Source organism: Malaclemys terrapin, chromosome 14 (genome assembly GCF_027887155.1).
Source record: "Malaclemys terrapin pileata isolate rMalTer1 chromosome 14, rMalTer1.hap1, whole genome shotgun sequence".
Taxonomy (NCBI): domain Eukaryota; kingdom Metazoa; phylum Chordata; order Testudines; family Emydidae; genus Malaclemys; species Malaclemys terrapin.
This window is the reverse complement of record NC_071518.1, coordinates 5,963,620-5,983,447: the sequence shown is the minus strand read 5'-3', so window position 1 is coordinate 5,983,447 and position 19,828 is coordinate 5,963,620. Positions and strand designations below refer to the sequence as shown.

General features: G+C 47.9%; 1 protein-coding gene and 1 long non-coding RNA gene across 2 annotated transcripts in view; one reads left to right on the top strand and one right to left on the bottom strand.

Annotated features, from left to right (window-relative positions):
• The window catches only part of JPH3 (junctophilin 3), a 119,901-nt gene extending 100,322 nt beyond the window's left edge, over positions 1-19,579 (top strand). The window contains exons 4-5 of the mRNA XM_054048521.1: positions 4,323-5,242; positions 17,054-19,579. Of these exons, the coding sequence (XP_053904496.1) occupies positions 4,323-5,242; positions 17,054-17,134 (1,001 nt within the window). The 3' untranslated portion in view covers positions 17,135-19,579. The remainder of the gene's footprint in view (positions 1-4,322; positions 5,243-17,053) is intronic.
• Positions 1,848-13,668, bottom strand: LOC128848553 (uncharacterized). The gene is made up of 6 exons (XR_008447067.1): positions 13,482-13,668; positions 5,833-5,938; positions 5,190-5,305; positions 4,516-4,629; positions 2,519-2,619; positions 1,848-2,095 (listed from the first exon to the last, which is right to left on the bottom strand). It is a non-coding gene; the product is annotated as an uncharacterized LOC128848553 (long non-coding RNA).
• Positions 19,580-19,828: the final 249 nt, after the last annotated feature.

Here is a 19,828-nt window from a genome sequence, read left to right as displayed (position 1 = left end):
TAGGGTAAAAGCTCACTCCACACACCCAGCCTGGCCGCTGTCCCTGAAGTGGAGGGATCCAATTTCTATGTTGTAGATGCACCCATGGTAAGTTCAGTTCGGTGAGGGAGATGCCCAGGCTGACTCTTCTCAGGAGCTGCACCCTTTGGAGGCCAACAAGGGGAGATTCAACTAAATTACAAAGTAGCAAATGCAAAACCGATAAAAGGAAATACTTTTTCACTTAACACATTACTAATCTGTGGAACTAACCGCCACAGCAAATTGTCGAGGCCGAGAACTTAGCATGATTCAAAAAGGGGCTGGATATTTATACGGACGACAAGAATATCCAGAGTCGGAATAATTAATAAACAAACATTCTGGGAGGAATAGTAAAGCTCCTGCTTCAGGGCTTAACCAATGTCTAACTATGAGAGACGAGGATGAGACCTATCTGCTACTGCAGGGTTCTTACACCTTCTTCGAAGCATCTGGAGCATCTCAGCAACAGGATCCTGGATTAGATGGACCTTCGGTCTCATCCAGTCTGACAATTCCTAACAGCAGTCTGAAGGGACTCCTATGTGAGATGTGACAAAGAGTCCTGTGGGACCTTATAGACTAACAGACGTATTGGAGCATAAGCTTTCGTGGGTGAATACCCACTTCGTCAGACGCATGTGGTGGAAATTTCCAGAGGCAGGTATAAATATGCAGGCAAGAATCAGTGTAGAGATAACGAGGTTAGTTGTACATAACGAGGTGAGATGTACATCCTCACTCTCACTGCATATGGGGCCAACCCGGAGCTCCCCACTCAGTTTTAACTCAAGCAAATTCTCGCTGAATTCTCATGAGGCAGAGTAAGAAGGAAGGACATCAAAGGGAGGTTAATGCCCTGGACTAGGACTCAGGAGGCCTGGGTCCAATTCCTGTTTCTGGCACGGCCTTCTTGTGTGGTCACTTAAATTTGTTGGTGCCTCAGTTCCCCATATGTCAAACAGGAGTGATAATTTGAGCTGGCAACTTTCAGTGAAAACTCTTAAACCAAATTATTTCAGGGAACATGGAATTGTAGTTCACTTCTCTTGTCCCCGTTCCCTTCTGAGGGCTGGGATCCCCAGCTTGACTATATCTTCCATAATGCATCATGGTTCCCCGCTCTTCACTGGCGTAAGCTGTGCATCACAGAGTCCCTGCTCATGGTGCATTATGGGAGATGTAGTCCAACTGGGGATCCCAGCCCGTAGAGGAGAAGGAGGGCAAGAGGAGCAAACTGCAACCCCTAGGAGCAAACTGCAACCCCTATAAGGCACTAGAGCTCTCATTTTCAGCTGAAATACTTCAGTTTTCAGACAACATTTTTCAACAAAAAACAATTTTCTGTGGAAAGTGGACACTTTTCACAAAAGGTGTCATTGAATCGAAAACCCAGGTTTCCACTGAAAACCAATTTCAACAGAAAATTTTCAACCAGCCCTTGTAATGATCCTTCCTTTGTCTTGTCTATTTAGATTGCAAGTTCTTTGAGGTAGGGACTGTCTCTGACTTTGTGTCCGTACAGCGTCTAGCACAATCGAGCCCTAGTTACAGTTGAGGCCTCTATGTGCTATTGCAATAATAATAATAAAAATAAGCTCTAAGCAACGACATCAAGATTTGGATCTGGGTACGTGGTGGATCCAGGTCTGTGCTAAAAAGGGGAACCATGGGCTCACAGATTAGATAGTTTGCTTTGAGTTGATATAGAGACCACTTGATTCTTCCACGAAGTCTAAGCTATGAAATCCGAGTGCCTTCCTTTTGTTTGGGTGAACTCACACTGCACTTTTTTTGTTTTTTTTTACTTTTTATTAGGACAAGGTTACAATAAAATGTTACCATACTACATCACATATCCAGGCTCAGGTTAATATTCCCAAGAACCTGGCTAAAGATTCTGCTCTGGAAGTGACCTCTGCTTGGAGACATCTTTCAGGGAGACAACTTGGATCTGGGGGATGGCTTGAGTCTGGTTCCATACTGCTTCAGAAACAGCAAACAGACTTCCGCTATTTCCTGACTATAACTTCTTTCCCGACCTGCCTTCTTGAGCCAGAGTCTCTCTCGTGTGCTTGAGGAGGAACAAGATGACATAAAGCAAATTATCCAGCAGGATCAGGCAGAGATTAAAGCAGGCATTTCATAGCGTTTATTTTTAAACCAAGGCAAGAAAATTGAGTTCTTCCTTTTTGAGACTCATTTCTCATCTAGCCATAGCAATTGCAATTAGGTGTATTTGAGGGGTGTCAGGCAGTTAATATATAGATCAAATCTTTCATGTAACTTAGCATGGCTTTACCTGGAAACAAATATGCTTTTGGTGTGTTAAACGAGCATTAAGAACTTTTGGTTTTCACTACCTCCTTGGACTCACAGGTGTTTGTTAAGGGATTAATAAAATGCTGCTTTCATAGCCAAGTAATCAGCCTGACATGTGAAATTTATCTTGCTGTCCCAACACCCTTGAGTAGGTCCTGTTGGAAAATGCACTCACCAGCATAGCCCAAGCATGGCAAAGTCACATTTTCCCTCTTGCGGTCCTGTGTGATGGTGTTGGTTTCTCTGAGAAGCCCACTGTGCAGAGTGCAAATAGGTCTGTAAACAATGGAGGCAGCAAAGTTAAATTGGTAGAGCAGGAGATGGGGAGGCAGGACACCTGGGTTCTAGTCTTAGTTCTGCCACTGACTCACATCATGACCTTGGTCAAGCCACTTAATCTCTGTGTCTCAGTTTCCCCTACTGCAGAACTGGTATAATAAAAACTGGGCACTTCAGAGGAGTTATGAGGCTGAGTTAACTAATTTGTGAGGGGCTTTGAGAGCCTTAGATGTAAGTACAAAGTATTATTTTTAATATAACTGGCCAGAGTACTGATTCAGCCAAACAGCTTAAATCAAAGACACCACATCCTTCCACCAGCAAAACAGTAGGGCTTGAAAATTTGGAATGGGGAGAGAATCTGAATGCTGATAGGCTAATGAGGGTCCATGTAGGATGCACTCTTTGCAGGGTACGCTGTGTGGGGTGGCATAGGGGTGCATTCTGCTTACTTCCTCATAAACTAGATTCAGCGATAACGGAGACTCAGAGGATTCTCATGGACCGTGAACAGGCATTTCATCCTAGCGAGTCTCATGTCTCCTAGGCACTCAGGGCCCCATGGTGCGTTGCTTTGAAAGCACAGGATGCTAGTCATGAATTGCTGCCCTGCCTATAAGTCTGTAATAACATCCAGCCCTTCAAAAAAATGGGGCCAGTTCCGGGGGCCCAGTTCTCAATAAGAGTCTTGCCTAAGTCAGGAGCTCAACGTTTGGCTCCAGGAGCCTGCAACTTTAGATTATCTTCAGAGTAAAGTTCAGCTCTGAATCCTGACCCTAATGCTCTCAAAGTGCAGGGATGTTTGGATCCATCATAGAGACAGGGGGAAACTGTTAAGTTCAGATCCGGCTCTGAACTTTCCCGAAGTTCCTTGCTGTTTGGATCTGGGGTTTTGATTCAAGCTCATCTCTAATCCTGCCAGTTCCAGACAAAAAATGACCTATGCATTGTCAAACCAATTCAGATGGGTAGCCCACTAGTCTAGTAGATTTCAGTCCCACCGCTGGATGTGCAGTAGCAGGGAAGAGAAAGGGGTGTTCATGTACATACTGTGGATGAGATGCTCAGAGACACGGGCAGAGAATGGCCATGTGGCTAGTGCACAGGACTAGGATCGGGGACCCAGCCACAACTTTGCCCTGGGGACCTCTCTGTGCCATTTATGAAACGGGGAAGAGGGGTAGTACTTCCCTTCCCCACAGCGGACCGTAAGGCTTAATTCACTCGTGTAGGTCAGGTGCCTTAAGGGCCTCAAAGGGAAGATAACAAGGACAAAGCATCGGTGTTGTTAGAGTGCCAGTCTGCCCATCACCGGTGAGTTGGCCAGGCCGAAGAAGGTATTTTGACATGCCTAGCAGATCACCCCGGCGCCCCAGCCAGCACTCCCTTGCCCCACACCAGGGTAGGACATGAGCCACTGCAGAACATGGGTGGTGCCTGTTGGGCCTGTCTGCACACTCCCTGCCCTGCTGGGCTCCAGCTCGTCGTAAAGTGCAGCATTTCGGATGCTGCGAGTAGTGTCAGTCATGGTCTGAAACCAGCTGAGTCTACTCTGTTGGTCTAGGAGCAGGGAAAAGGTTGTTGTCATGGGCCTGACCTCTGGTGTCCGATACTGTCAGTCCTGTTCTTTACCCTGAAAGGCCCTGTGATGCTCTCACAGAATAGCAGTAACCCTGTCTCTCTCTCTCCTCATTTAAAAGGGCTCGAGTGCCAGAGGCCAAAGCGTCAGAACTCAAGCGACGACATTGAGGTCCTCTCCACAGGAACCCCGCTCCAGCAAGAAAGCCCGGAGCTGTACAGGAAAGGCACCACCCCTTCTGACCTCACTCCTGACGACAGCCCCCTGCAAAGCTTCCCCGCCAGCCCCTCCTCTACCCCGCCACTGGGCCCCACCTGCAGGACCAAGAGCGCCCATTTCTCCAGACAAGTCTCGGTGGACGAAGAGAGGGGTGGGGACATCCAGATGTTGCTGGAGGGACGAGGCGGAGACTACTTGAGACCCAACAGCTGGAACGAAGACAAAGCAGGCGGGACACGTAGCGTTAGAAGTGGGACCCTGCGCAGCAGTCATTTGGGGTCTGCCTCCATCCCTGAAGATTACAGAGGCCGGAGTGGAGGGCACAAACATATGGCCTCCAACCACAAGCAAAGAGAGAGGTGGACAGATTCCCCGGCCACAGTTTCTTGGACTTCCCACCACCGGTCCCACAACCACAGCTCAGGGAGTGCCAAGTTGCTTGAGCTGGATGAGGAGAAGCTGAGCAATTACGAGATGGAAATGAAACCCCTCATGAGGATGGATTCTTATATGCAAGAGATTCACACCCAAAAAAGACACTATAGTAAAGCAGGCCCCTGCAGGAGCCTGGCTGAGGACCACCGTGGGGAAGACCGGGGCTTTGGGGTTCAGAGACTGAGGTCTAAGTCCCAGAACAAAGAGAATTTCAGGCCAGCTTCCTCTGCTGAGCCCACAGTGCAGAAACTGGAAAATCTGAGGTTCGGGGACAAAGCAGAACCCCGGCTATTAAGGTGGGACTTAACCTTCTCCCCGCCACAGAAATCCTTACCTGTTGCACTAGAATCCGAAGAGGAAAATGGGGATGAGCTCAAATCCAGTACGGTAAGTAGACAAACTTGTGTCGTTGAACCTGACTCAGGAAGCAGATGCCAAGGCGAACCTGAGCTGGTTCAGAACCGTTGCAGTGTTAGAAAGGTGTGGAAGAAAATTCACGCCATGAGAAAAACTGCCCCCTTCTCTCCCAACCAACCACCTACCTTTAGTGCCTTGAATTCCCCCTGCCTCCCATTTGTCACAAGGTATCAAGTACATTGAAAGGTGATTTTTGCAGCTTGCTTTACTGGCAAAATGTCTCTGGGGAAATGGCAAATTTTCTACATTGGGCGGGGGAAGGTATAAGCAGGGAAATGTGATTTGTTCCAAGGTAAAATTTTGTCACAATGAAATCCCAGCAGGACTCAGACTTGATCAAATGCATGAAACATTGCAAACCACCCTCCCTCCACCCAATAAAAACCCAGCACCCTCTGAAACAACAAAATAATTATCAGGTTCCTGCCCACATGAAAATTCACCCAGCAAAAAAAGGAGCAGGTCCATGCAGCTCTTGTTGATATATTTTATCGGTAGGCCTGACAAATCCAACAGTATGAAATAACCCAGTTGCAACAGCTCTGTATTTCAATCCTTACCTCACACCATTGCATCAATGTAAGGTGATGTCATGTCGCTGCATCATAGTGTATCACCAAGTGTGATGCAATGTTTTTGTGCCATAATGTTGTTGCATTGCAAAGCCTGAAATAAATGTGATCCTTTAATTATGCAATATGACAGTCATGGAAGAGGCCCAAGAAAATTAGGACTGTTCTCTGAATTTCTGGATAAGGGATCCTGATTCTAGTTTAACTCTTGGGAGTGAGCTGCATAGCACTAAACGCCCACAAATCCTATGGAAGTCACTAGGAGCATGTAGGTGCTTTGTCTGGCCCTAATATCTGCAGGGAGCTGGGCCTAAACAACTGATCTGTTAGCTAGGGTTACCATACGTCCGGATTTTCCCGGACATGTCCGGCTTTTGGGGGCTCAAATCCCCCCCAAAAGCCGGGCATGTCCGGGAAAATCGGGAGGGAGGGAGGGCTCGGCCGGGGCCTCTTTGGCCGGGGCCGGTGCGGGGCCGGGCCGGGGTCGCGGCGCGGGGCCGGGCGGGGAGCAGGGGGCGCGGTGCCGGGAGCCGGTCCAGGCCCGAGGGGCTGGGCCGCTGGGGGGGGTGCGCGGAGCCGGGCCGGGAGCCGGGCTGCGGAGCCGCGGGGGTGCGCCGGGCCGGGAGCCGGTCCGGGGGTACGCCGGACCGGGAGCCGGTCCGGGGCCGCGGGGCCGGGGGGGTGCGCCGGGCTGGTCCGGGGCCGCGGGGCCGGGGGGTGCGCCGGGCCGCGGGGCCGGGGGGGGTGCGCCGGTCCGGGAGCCGGTCCGGGGCCGCGGGGCCGGGGGGGGGCGCCGGGCCGCGGGGCCGGGTGGGTGCGGGGCCGCGGGGCCGGGGGGGGGCCGCGGGGCCGGGGGGGTGTGCCGGGCCGCCGGGGGCCGGCCGGCAGTGCTGGGCGGGCCGGGGGTGGTCGGCCGGGGCTGGCACCCCAGGGCCCGAGCCGACCCAGGCTGGAGCCGCCGGGGGGGCCAGCCTGGGCCCGCACCTCCTCCCCCCCATTACCTGCTTCAGGCTTCCCGCGAATTAAATGTTCGCGGGAAGCAGGGGAGGGGGCGGAGACTTTGGGGAGGGGGCGGGGCTGGGGCGGGGCTGGGGGCGGGGCCGGGGCCCCGTGGAGTGTCCTCCATTTGGAGGCACAAAATATGGTAACCCTACTGTTAGCACCAATGCACAGGGCTCTGTCACAAGAGCTAAAGGTGAAATCCAGCCCTTGTTGTGGGCTAAGCCCTAGCAGGTGATGTTACTTATGCACACAAACCCACTACATCATATACGCCCCCAGAGTTAGACAAACTTCTGTGGTTCGCAGGAGTTGAACCCAACCTACGTGCTGGAGACATAGTTACTATGTAGATCACACACACAGGGAACTGGCGCTCAAACCCTGGCTTCAGATCTAAACAAACATTAATACAAGACAGTTATTACTGACTAACTAGCAGGTACAGCCTGCATGTAAAGATGCACAGACAAGCCATTAGCATGCACATCATATTTCTAAGTGCTATAACTGTGAAGCAGCATGTTCAGTTTTCTCACATTCATAACCAAGGGTGGAACAGATGGTGAAGGTTTGAGTTAAGTTAATGAAATACAGAGTGATAGATGATATGGGGATTTAAATAACCCATGTTGCTGGCGACTCTCTGTTCTAGAAAGAGTTTTGCTGCATTAACAGGGTTTGAGTCCAGTGGCATGGGCAGGAAGGGAGTCATCAGAAAGAGCTTATTGAGTGAGTATATCTAGAACACAAAGCATCACCCATCCATAGCAGAACAACAATACAATGTCACATACATATAGCATGTTGCACCTTCAAGGATCTCTAAACAATTCACCAACATTAGGGAGTTTAGCCTCACTTTACCCAAAGGTAGCTGTGTGTGTGGTTAGCTCCATTTTACAGATGGGAAAACTGAGGCACAGAGCAGTTAAGCCCCTTGTCCAAGATCACACAGTGAAGCAGTATCAGAACCAGGAAAAGGACATAGCACCTTTTAGCTCTGTGCCGTCAGAGCCACCAAGTTCATGAGTAGGAACCCCACACCTGTGCAAAGCATTGCCGCTCTGGATTTCCCAGACAGGCTTTAAGTTAAGTTTAAGTCCATCCAGCCTCCCCAGAGCACAACTTAGACTGCCAGTTTTAGACAAGCCTTCCTATTTCCAGCAGGCTGCCTCCAGCACGCGGGCAGCCCTGATGCACGGCCTCCTGGCGGAGAGGTTTTGCAAAACGCAAACCACAGCTCCTGCAAAAGTCTGTGCGCTCCCACGCACTGGTCAACTTGCATGGCAGCCCTGCTTTTCTGCCATCCCCAGCGTTGCCATTTGGGAAGCTGTTTGCTGAAAAGGACATTTCTCATCTCAAAGACAGCTGGGCCACTTCCGAAAGTGGAAGAAATGGACGCTGTTAGCTGGGCAGGTTGATTTTTGACCTGCCTGGAACATCCTTGAGCATCACCCTTGCAGGACAGGCGGTTTTAAAAATAATCGACCCTGAACCAGCTCCACGCGAGCCACTAATGAAACCAGAATACCAGCTCCTAGTTGCAGTAGCCTCTCTCCTCTGGGTGATCAGTTCAAATCCAGCCCAGCTCAGTAATGACCATCCGATAGCTATTGGGTGCCCTATGTGAAGAGAACAGGGTGGGTTCAGGTCAGTTCCCAGCGAAGCCATTATCACAGCTGGCACTAATCTCACCCCTTGTTATTAGCGTTCTAGGAGCGCCCAAGGGGTTGAAGTGCTGCGGAGGCTCTGCCTTCCCTCTAGATGTGATCCTTCCAGGCCAGGGCTGAACAACAGTGTGTGTGGGGAGGGGAGAGGCAGGGGTTGGGAAGCATGCGCTGCTTTGGCATGTGCTTTCTGTGGGTAGTCAGGGGACTTCAGTCTTCAGGGCTCTCAAGCCAGTACTCAACTCATATGAAAAATTTAAAATAAAGTTTAAAAAAAACTTAATGTTTCTGTGTGTGTGTGGACCTGCACACCCAGAACAAACTCACATCAACATGCAGCGGATTGCCACCATTTGGGCAGAGGAATATGGACATGGAAAAACTTTCTCACTAGGAGGGTGGTGAAGCACTGGAATGGGTTACCTAGGGAGGTGGTGGAATCTCCTTCCTTAGAAGTTTTTAAGGTCAGGCTTGACAAAGCCCTGGCTGGGATGATTTAGTTGGGGATTGGTCCTACTTTGAGCAGGGGGTTGGACTAGATGACCTCCTGAGGTCCCTTCCAACCCTGATATTTTATGATTCTATGGATGGGCGAGTACTGGCACCTGTATTGTCAGGTTTGGGGGACCGTATGATGCAGAAATCTGTCCTGCATTTAGGTGGTCCATAGGTTTCTGTATCCTCTGGACCAGTCTTTGAAAAAGAGAACTAACCTTTGGGGAGGTATGGAGGAAGAGAGAGTCTTTAAAATGCCAGCAGCCCTTTCACTCGTTAACACAAAATTCATCATGTTTTTAGGAAGGGGAGAATAAATACATGACTTGAGTTCCAAAGGGGTGAACATCTGCATCTCCCAGGCAAGCTAATGAGTGTTGTGGGACGTCAGTCAGGCCAGAATTCAGACATGAACTGATACCAAAAAGTTTCATTTGACTATTGTAATTTAGCAGGAGTGATCACATTTATTTAGATGAAGTGCTTACAAGGACAAATTCTGGTCTCACTGAAGTCTATGACAAATGGCCTGTTGATTTCAGCAGGACCAATACTTGGTCCTTTGACGTTCTCCTTTCCCAGACGTTCATTAGTAAAGCCCTGTCCACTTTTGGGTACAACCCAAAACACATTTGCCTTCACCCCTAGACATTGTCAGATGCCGGTTTGGTTTTCTCAGTTATTTGCTGAAATCTTGTCTTATTTCAAACTACTCAAGAACAACTAGTGTGGTCCTCAATGGAGCCAGATGCTCAGTGAAGGGTATGGGAGTTTTGTTTGATTAAAGACCACAGAAATGACACTGTTCAACTTCAACTACTGGCAAGGCATTATAAACAGAAAGAGGAAGACATTCCAGTGGCAGCCAGGTTTTATTTTTTTAAGAGGCACATTCTCTATTAAGATATCCTAAGCATGTTTCACTGTCATCAGGGAAAGTGAAAGGGAGCCAGTCACCCTATAATTAGAGCCTCTCTGCTGAGGTATCACAGTGGAAGTGATGGGGTGTCAGTGTAGGCTGCTTGGCCAGGTATTGAGCCAGGGGGAGGATACCTGAGAGGAGAAGGTGATATGAGTCAATGCGTAAAGGGGGAAGGAAGCGGGGCGGATGGAATCCAGCAGCTCTCCCCAGAAATAGAACCTCCCAGCCTACGTAGGTGACAAATGTTCCTTTCTCAGCTTTTTCAGGGGCTTTCAAAGTATTTTAAAGGGATTGCACCTCGGGATGGACAATTTGCATTTGAAAACTTAGTCACCTTGAGTCCCAAAGAATACGAAACAAGTGATAAAAATAGCAACCGGTTGCTGCCTCCGTAATGAACTAACACCCACTCCCTGCGCCAACAGAGACTCTTTCCACTTGATGTTTAGGAAGACAGGCCACTGAGAGTGAATCTCTCCTAGCTGCTCCTGGTAAAGGGCTCTTCCCACCCCCCACCCGCTGCTGTCATTTGGCAGGTTGGGCTGGTCAACGAGAACATTGTTCGGACTCTGAATGGCTGTTCAGTTCACCCACATTTGTATCTCTGCCTGGGCCTAATCCAATGCCCTATGAAATCTATGGAAAGACTTCCACGGTCTTCCAGGCCATTGGCTTAGTCCCCTTATCTGCTATACACTGGTGTGAACAGGGCTTATTTGCATAGCTGGGCAATGGGGTTCCTGGGGTCTTTCCACATTCAGGCCTTGATCTTACCCCTTCCCAGGCCTCGTGTCTCATCACAGCCTTTTTCCACAGCCCTCTCTCCAGGCTACTTCCACAGCACCACACTTCATTTCTGAGCTCTCCCTGGTCTCCCTCACTAGAGACACTCACAACAGGGCCAATGTCTCCCTAACTACTCTCCTTTCTGACCATATATCTAGTCCTGTAGTCACTTGACCACTGTCATCTGTTCCTGAGACTGTTCCACCTATCAGTCCCTTTAGATGACATCCTCCAGAATGCCCTGGTTTAGGGCTGAGCCAGGACTGGACCATGCTTGCCTATCACCTCCCTTTAAAGCCAGTGGATACTATGTCACAGTGACTATAGACAACAAACTATAAAATTATAAAAATCACAGAAACATAGGGCTGGGAGGGACCTCAAGAGGTGTTCTAGTCCATCCCCATATGCGGAGGCAGGATTAAGGGTATTTAGACATCCCTGACGCATCTGCCTAACTTGTTCTTAAAAACCTCCATTGATGGGGAGTCCACACTTAACTTGTTTCATTGTTTAACTGTCCTTAGAGTTAGAAAGTTTTTCTTAATACCGAATCTAAGTCTTCCTTGATGCAAACTAAGCTCATTACTTCTTGTTCTCCCATCAGTGGGCATGGAGAACTCTCCATAAAACTATCCATAAACTGCCTCTCCATAAAGTGCTGACAATGCACAGAGCAAACACATGGGGGGGCGGAGGGGAGGAAATACTATTTTCCCCTCTAATCTCTTTCATGTACAGCCATCTCAGGGATTACTTGTAACAACTCTAGGTAAATAGTTTTCAGACAGAAGTGTGATGTTCAATTTGACGTTGTCCTTTTAAAACTCTTTTGATATCAGGAGGCCTTTGATGTAGCTGAAGGATTTAGCCTCATTTTTATTGTCATTGTCATCGTGTACGTGTTTTAGTCTTTTTGATGTGAATATTTAGAGATGGGCCTCACCCAACCCCCGAACTATGAACACTCCTCCACCCCCACCAGGCAATAATTGGGATCAAGATCTGGATCTCAACTTTGTGGCTGGCTCCCTCTCCTGCTAATTCAACAAACTAAAATCCTGGATCACCCCCAAACTTCGGAAACATTGGCATTTGGATCTAGAACCTGCAACTCACACCCAGCTCTACAGCTCTTCATAACAAGGGCACGTAGGTCACGCTGGTAGGTGCACTAATACATACAACCCTCATAAGTAGGATGGAATTACACTACGTTTGCACACACACACAGACACACAAACATCACAGGTACAATTTAGGAATGCAGGTTTGAAAATGTAGCCCCTTAATCTGTTCTTGTTTTATTGTAAAAATCTCCAGGATGACCTTTTTTAAATTAATTTTTTTATTTACATAAAACATATTCTCACATATATATAAATGCATATTATGTAAGGCCCTCGTCCTGTGATGTGCTGACTTCATTGGGACTCGGGGGTACTCAGCACCTTGCAGGATGGGTCCCCAGATATATAATAGTTGTCATGGCTCCAGGGCTTAGTCCCTAAGGGCTGATGAGATTTTTTCAATGAGTGAGGACTGCAGGATGAGGATCAAATTTCTGTTATCTCTACATTCTGACCTATCAGCTTCTACCACTTACTTACCCGGCCCCCATTACTTCTGGAGAAGCACACCGATTCACCATACCCCAGGCAGCCCTTCCTGTGACCAGGCAAGAGAGATGATGCAGAGACTCCATGAAATACACAAGAGACCTTGCTATGCCAAGCCATTAGTCTGGGAGATGCTCAGACACCCAGGTGATGGGCATCAGTACAAATCCCATAGAACGCCAGACAGCGTTTCTTACTGAGACCATAAACCATAATGGATCCGCTTGCCATCTAACTACGCCCCGCTCGCTGCAGTATTATATGGCTTTTCAGTAATGCCCTATTTTATTGTGCACTGGCGCCAAGCGACTGCTGCTTTTACATAACTACATTTGGGGCCAGATTCTCTTCTTGGTTACTAGGGTGCTCACTTACTGGAGTCCCTCTTTGCATGGGTGTAAATCAGAATTTACCCCCATGTTTTACTTGGTAAATGCTCTTTACCTACTTAGCAGTGACTTGTTCCTATAGATTGCTGAATAGTGGACCCCGTGTAAACAGGACATCCAGCCGCTGATTTTTCAGCATGTTCCCAGTGCTGAGGCTTTCTGGTGAGCAGCATCCTTGATAATTACACTCAAGAGATCCCAGAGGGATTCCTAGGTAACCGCACTACAGTTTCCATGGCAGAGATAACAAAGGTCGGACTCTGTGATAACAAATAACAATGGATTGTTAATATTTTAATTAACAATGCTGTGATTTTATTTGTGAGGTACACCTCCCCGGCCCCCCATATTCCCAGTCAGACCCTTGGGTTGCTGTACAACAGTTAGAAACAAACAGGATAATGAGACAGAAATGATGGTGTTTAGATACTGCAGTGATGACATTATTAATACACAGAGACAGCTTGGAAGCTCCATTCAAAACATAAAGCTTACCAAAATATTTATGATTAATTGTGATTTCATAGCAGGGGGCCATTTTATTTCTCGCCGAGCCCCCCTCTTGATCCACAGCCGCAGTGCCTGGGAAGTCATGAGTTTAAAAGCCAAGGCCCTGGCTGTCACTAAGGCCCACTTACACCTCTCTGGCAGTAATAGAATTTACCCCTCCTTCCATGCCCTTTTACACTGCCAGGGAGAAGCAAAGAGGTCTTCAGATAAATGAGAATCAGGCCCCCGAGCCGTTCAGCTGCCTCACCTTCTTGCTGAAATTTACCATCCCCAGCGTGGAAAGGCGAGGGAGTGAAAGGAGGCTCAATATAATTCCCTTCCGAGGATGTGGTCAGCCGGCTATTCACCCTGCATGTAGTTACACTGCTACTTCATGGGAGAGCAGAGTCTGGAAATCTGTGCATTGATGCTGGGCTGTGGAGTGAAATTTTGAAACCGTGCCCTGACTTTACAAGGGAGATGGACTGGAAATTATAAACAACCCCTTGCAGCTCCTGGCGTCACTGCCTAGAACCAGCACATCTCTCTCTACCGTTCTGCACAGTGGCTCTTTGTAGGTGCTGTGATAAAGTACTATGCCCTCAAATGACATGCGAGTCCTCGCTGCAAAACAGCTCAGGCTCTGGAGTCCCATCCCCCGAAAGTCTGCAGGCGTGTCAGTCCCAAGTTTGTATTTGGGCTTCTCTCTCAAGCGAATGATCCGTTCCCGCATAGCTAAAGTGCGGCAAGACTTAAATGAAATGCCACTGAATGGCTAGAGCTGTGTGTGGCGTCTCAAATCACAAGGCCTCAAGGTAAAAGGGATTTTTGCTTTTGTCTCAATGTAGGTTTCCCTTGTTAAAGGTCCAGCATGGTCGACAGTGCAGTGCAGTCACTTTATCTGCTGGTTCTAAAACGTTGCTGTTCACGGGAGTTTACTAACCTGTTGCCAGCTTGAGGACAGGCCTCAATTTCCTCCAGGGCTCACTCACCTCAGAGTGTTTCATCTTCCTCCAGGGCACCAAAGAGGAATCAGGCAAAGATGGCACATATCCCAGGATAGTCAGCTTCCTGCGATCGCAGGGGATGGGACGGGGATGAGTAGATCTTTGGTGGAGGTTAAAGCACAAAGCTGTCGAATCAAAAGCCCAGGCATAAGCAGCATTGAAAAGTTTATAATTGGAGCTGAAGCAAAAGCCTGAAAGGTCACAAAGCTTTTGATTAGATTAGCCAGCATATTATCAGAAATCTGGCCCCTCTGCTAAGACATTCCAACGCCTTTACAATGGGTGGTCCATTCCCAGCTGAGAGATCACTACATCGATAGTCCTCTTTGGAGTTAGGTCCGGAGGAGTAGAGAAAGGGCAAATGTGAAAAGCTGTAGGCTGAAAGGATGTCAGACATCGGCTGCCCCCTTTGCAAGGAATCCCCAAAGACAACTGCACGTACAGAGGTGATTTTTAAATCCACAAGCTCACAGACCTCTCACGGGCATGACTTAGGTATCCCAGTGCACATGTTAAGGACCTAATCCTGCAGCCCTTACTCAGGTAAAATTCCAATCAACTTTCCCTTGAACTCCATGATTTCCATGGGAGTTTGGTCCCAGGAAGGACTGCAGAGTTACGTTTTCTCGCATTTAAGAGGGGAAAGCTCTAGTGACCAGAGAATTAAGAAATGCTTAGACTAGCCACATCCGGTCCTGTTCTACAACTCTGTTCAGCGATGAGAAAGAAGCACACAGAGGGTATCACATGCCATCTGCCTGAGCAGCATTCAGGCTGGCTGGCATGTACGTTTGGCCTGTATGTGGTTGATTTGACCTACTAGACCGAGCACAGGAATAGGAAAAGAGGCAGAAACACTGTCACTAGGGACATTTAAATGGAGACTGGACCAAAGGCTAGAGAACGTACACTGAGAGAGAATCCTGCACTGGCTGATGGGTGGCTGAGACCCAGTGGGTTTTTGCATCACTGCGCTGCCCTGCCAGCAGAAACAACCAGATTGATAACCATCAGCAACCTATTATCCTATTGATCCTAGGGGAAAGCACATGAAACCCAATAATCTTTTGAAATGGAGCTGGTACAGTGAATAACAATCTGCATCACAGTATTTAGCCTCTCTCCAACTTGGCAGCAAGCAGGGAAGGAATTCGGCACCCAAAAGGGTTGGCTTAGCACAGGCAAAGAGATTTGCACAAACCAGTCCAGAGCAGCTACCTGGCTGCCAGGAGGCTCCCTCAGAAATCCTTCCATTTGGTTGGCTTCCTTTGACCTCGTTGCTACGCAACAGCATATGCCTTTCCAGCAAGCTTCAGCTTCTCAAAGGCAGAGCCCCGTCCTCCCCGCCCTGGGCCCCCACCTCCCCAAATGTGAAATGAATCAAGCAGCTCCGGAGGAGAAATGATCTCTGTCTCGCAAGGAGGTTTTTAAATAGATCTGCTGTGGTATAAAGACTGGCTTCATGAGGGCATCCACCCCTGCCTTGTTACAACCGGAATGAGCCTTGTTACAATGAAGAAGGGAGGGAGGAGGGAGAAGCAGGGAACTAATTGCTCCATTTCATGAAATAAACAAATCTATATAATTAAAATGACTATGAATGGGGGCCGTTCAGGGCCTCTGGCTTTCCTACTGTGTATCCCATTCCCTGTGCTACCCAACTGCAGCATCTTAGACAAAGGTGCCGGCTATTCCATCCAGTGCTCGCCAGCTCCCATTCATTTTTGCACTCTAGCCTGCCCAGTACTTGGATTCTTCCGAACCATGTTGGTAGAGGCGAGCAGCAGTCCCACTCAGAGGCTTAGCATTAAAGGAGGGAGCAGCAGCCTAGCGTGCCAAGCACAGAAGACTGATGTCCAAGCACTGGCCCATCTCTAGGGTGTATTGCCCCCTGCACGGGAGCTCACACTTATTAGACAACCGACTCTCTGAAGAGACCACCCCAAAGTGTCCCAAAACATAGCGAGTACGATTCTGCGCCATCTTTTTTAGATCATCACCTCAGATAGGCACCTGGTTTTAGCTGGTCCCTTAAAGCAGGATTCACCATGTACATGACAGGAGGGAATCCAAGCTCAGGTGCTGTCCACACTTACTGATCCACCAGATATAAACTTCCTCAGTCAACCTCCCATCATGGTCACAACTTGGCTCCAATTCACTGGATTGCTCCAACGCCCCCCTTTGAGAACCAAATGAGGTGTCTCATACTCTATCTTTAGTCCATCAGCTTTGTCCTCACTGCACAGTAACAAGAATTGGACTGCCAGGGGCTGCATCTGGCCCTTGGGGTGCACATAGCATGCCCCTAACTGAACAGAATTGGTTTATTTCACGAAGAAGACAACAACGAGCTCCTCTGAGGTCTCAGAAGCTACCGTTGCACTGAATTGTACACGGACAAAAGCCAGGTGGGGGTAGAGCTCCTATGGTTAAAACAAAAGTCCTAGGAGTCAGAACATCTGGGGTATTTCCTGGCTCTGCCACAAAACCTGCTGTGTGTGTCTGTTTCCTCACGTGTAGAATCCTTACCTGCCTCAAAAAGGTGACAGTGAAGCAAAATTCACTAACAGTTGCAAAGTGCTTTGCAATTCTTGGATGGAAGGTGCTACCTAAGTGCAAAGTACTATTTACTCCTCCCTCAACCTGTTTTGTCTCATGCTTAGAGGTGCCCACAGCTTCAGTGGAAGTTACAGGTGCTCTGCACCTCAGCAAATCATGCCCTGCCGGGTTACGGTATAATTACAGATTCTGACCCTTCCTACCAACAGTTGGCTAACCACCAAATTTCGACATGCTTTGTAACTTCTTTCCTTCTCTTTCTCTGTTCCAGGGCTCGGCTCCCATTCTGGTAGTCATGGTGATCTTACTGAACATTGGCGTCGCCATTTTGTTTATTAACTTTTTCATCTAACTCAAGACTGTCTTGTTTGCAAAAATAAGAGTTACGTGTATGAACGGGGGGAAAAAAACCAAACAAAAACAAATCAAAAAAAGAGAAAGATCATAACTTGAACTGTCCTATGACAACTTCCAAGTCTTTTCACAGAACAACAACAAATGATTGAGTCTCACTCACAGTTTGCCTTTTTTTCCTGGGTAATGTTTTTTGGATTTTAGCCAAAATTCTTCGCTTGTACAACACTATGCTGTGTGGCATGGCAGAATGCTAACAACTCTCTGACCCTCCCAGCACCAGAAAGGATGAGACAGGATCCCAGCAAAATAAGAGTCAGTTATTTTTTCCCCTCCAAAGTAAACAAACAACAAAAATTACAAAATGGAGGTAAGAGGGTGGGCAGATGGAACAGGGCACGAAGGGGGGTGAATGAGTCTCCGGTGTAAACACTCAACCTCATTGTTGTGAAGTTAATGGGGGGGAACCCCCTTTCACCCATCCCCCTCTAACACCTCCCCCCCCCCCCGCCACAAAAAAAAACCCTCATATTTTTCTTCCCCTCTCTGCTACCAGAAAAAAAAGCAGGAATGAGGAGGAGAAAAGGAGGTGCTCGGGGAGGGGAAGAGACCCCCCCCTGAGTACAGAGGATAGAGGATGAAGGGAAAGTGGCCTATTTTTGTTACAGTTTTAAAAAAATCTGAAGCAATCAGCATTTTGCTCAGTTCTGGTATGGTGGTGGGGGGATTACAAGGTGTAAATATCATACCTGCTGCCACCCTCCCGTCCTCACTCAGCCAGAGCAAAACCACCCAAAGCCACCCTCTTTCCGTTCAAAGCTGATTTCTCCTAGCTACAAATCTGCCCTTCCCTCACCCCATATATTGCCTGGTGGTTTATTACGGCCCAACTCCCCCATACACACACATCAGGAGCGGTGATACTAACACAATCACCAGCTATCCCATCCTGAACTGTAACCACACCTACACAACCACACCAGCGCTTACAGAGAATGCAAGGAAGCTGTCTGGTGGGAGATTCAATTCTGATCCAGCAAAGGACATCTGGGGAGGCGCATTGCAACAGCTGCAGGAGCGGAGGAACGCGGCTGGGTATGCCTGTTACATCTTGCCATGGACCGCTTCAGACATCATGCTTGGGCTCTGAGCATGTAGTATTTTTGCACTTTGTATGCAGGATGTATATTCCAGCTTCCGACATGTCCCTGTAAAAAAACATCATTGGCAACAGCAGCCTTTAAGGATGTATTCTTTTCTATACGTCACTTAATTTTGTTCATTTTAACATCTTTGTAATGGAAGTGGCCTACTGAGGTGCCTTCCAGTCCTACCCTTCTATGATTCTATGCCTGCCTTGATTTTTTTCCCCATTCCTCCCTCCCCCGCCCCGATAATACACCTTCATTAAAGATGCAGTACCCCAGTCCTGAGCTTTTATGGTCGCAATGACAAAAGCATGGTTTTAGCTCAGTTGCTTGGAAATTCCTGACGTCCTGTTGCATTCCAAAAACAATGCAACTGTTTTCCCTGCCTACCTCCATCCCCAAAACCACATGCAGTCTGTCCTTGCCTGCTACGTCAGCTGTGCACTTCAAACGGTTAACTGCCTCTCTTTGATACAGTATATATCGGAACCCTATCTGACCCACAATTACACCTACTGCAAGGCCATTGGATAAAGCGGGTGGGGGAGTCATGAGGGTCAGATATGGCCCAAATACAATCCTAGATTTTGTCTGTGACCAAATCCGTCTCATCGTTTTCCATACAGAGTGTTGGACACAACCTGACTTGTGGACTTGGCTTTGCTTTGCTTACATTTTAGCTGTTTCTCTGCTACCTTTTCAGCAGATTTCTTTATTACACTGCACTGGATTGCTATATTTTTAACCAGAAATAAACTCAAGATTAGCGCATGTGCCAGTTAAATTCAGTTCTTTTTCTTAAACTGCCACGCTCATTCCGTCTTGCCATTTTCTTTCCTTTGTTTGTTTGTTTTCCTTTCTGGGTAGAGGGTGTGGGATGGAAGGAATGAATGGCAGATAATGCGAGCCTAGTAACTTTTCTGATCATTTTGTTTCCAGGGGAACAGTCCATCTTTTTTGTCCATCCTCATTCCCCCCCCCCCCACTCATCTTTTTTAATATTGAATGGTTGCTGCAGACCTTAAGTGAACCAAATAACGACATAATGTAATTGCAGCCCTAGGAAATCATACATGCTGCGATATGTGTTTTGTAATTCTGTTTGCAACTCTTTGTAAAGATTCTAGAGAACTTTTTTTGTACATTCCAGTAAGTGCATGACCCACAGATACCTACAGAAGCAGGTGACATATTTAAATGCAAACACAGTACAATATTTAGATATGTATAAAACAGCACAAAAATGCATATCATCAAATAAAAGTACTAGTGGTTTCATGCCTAGGTTTCTCACACTGGTGACTGACTAGTTATTACTGCTTTTCTTTCAGACCTCCAAGGAATTAATATATGTCTTCCCCAAATTCAACCTAAGTCCATTTGTCTTTCATCTCTTGGTTTCTCCCTTTGAAGCACCTGGCATTGGCCACTGTCGGAAGACAGGACGCTGAGGTAGATGGACCATTGGTCTGACCTACTAGAGCTGTTCTTATGTTCTAGTTTCTATGGGACTAAAAATTCAGTCAAAGTGTCTAAGATTCAGT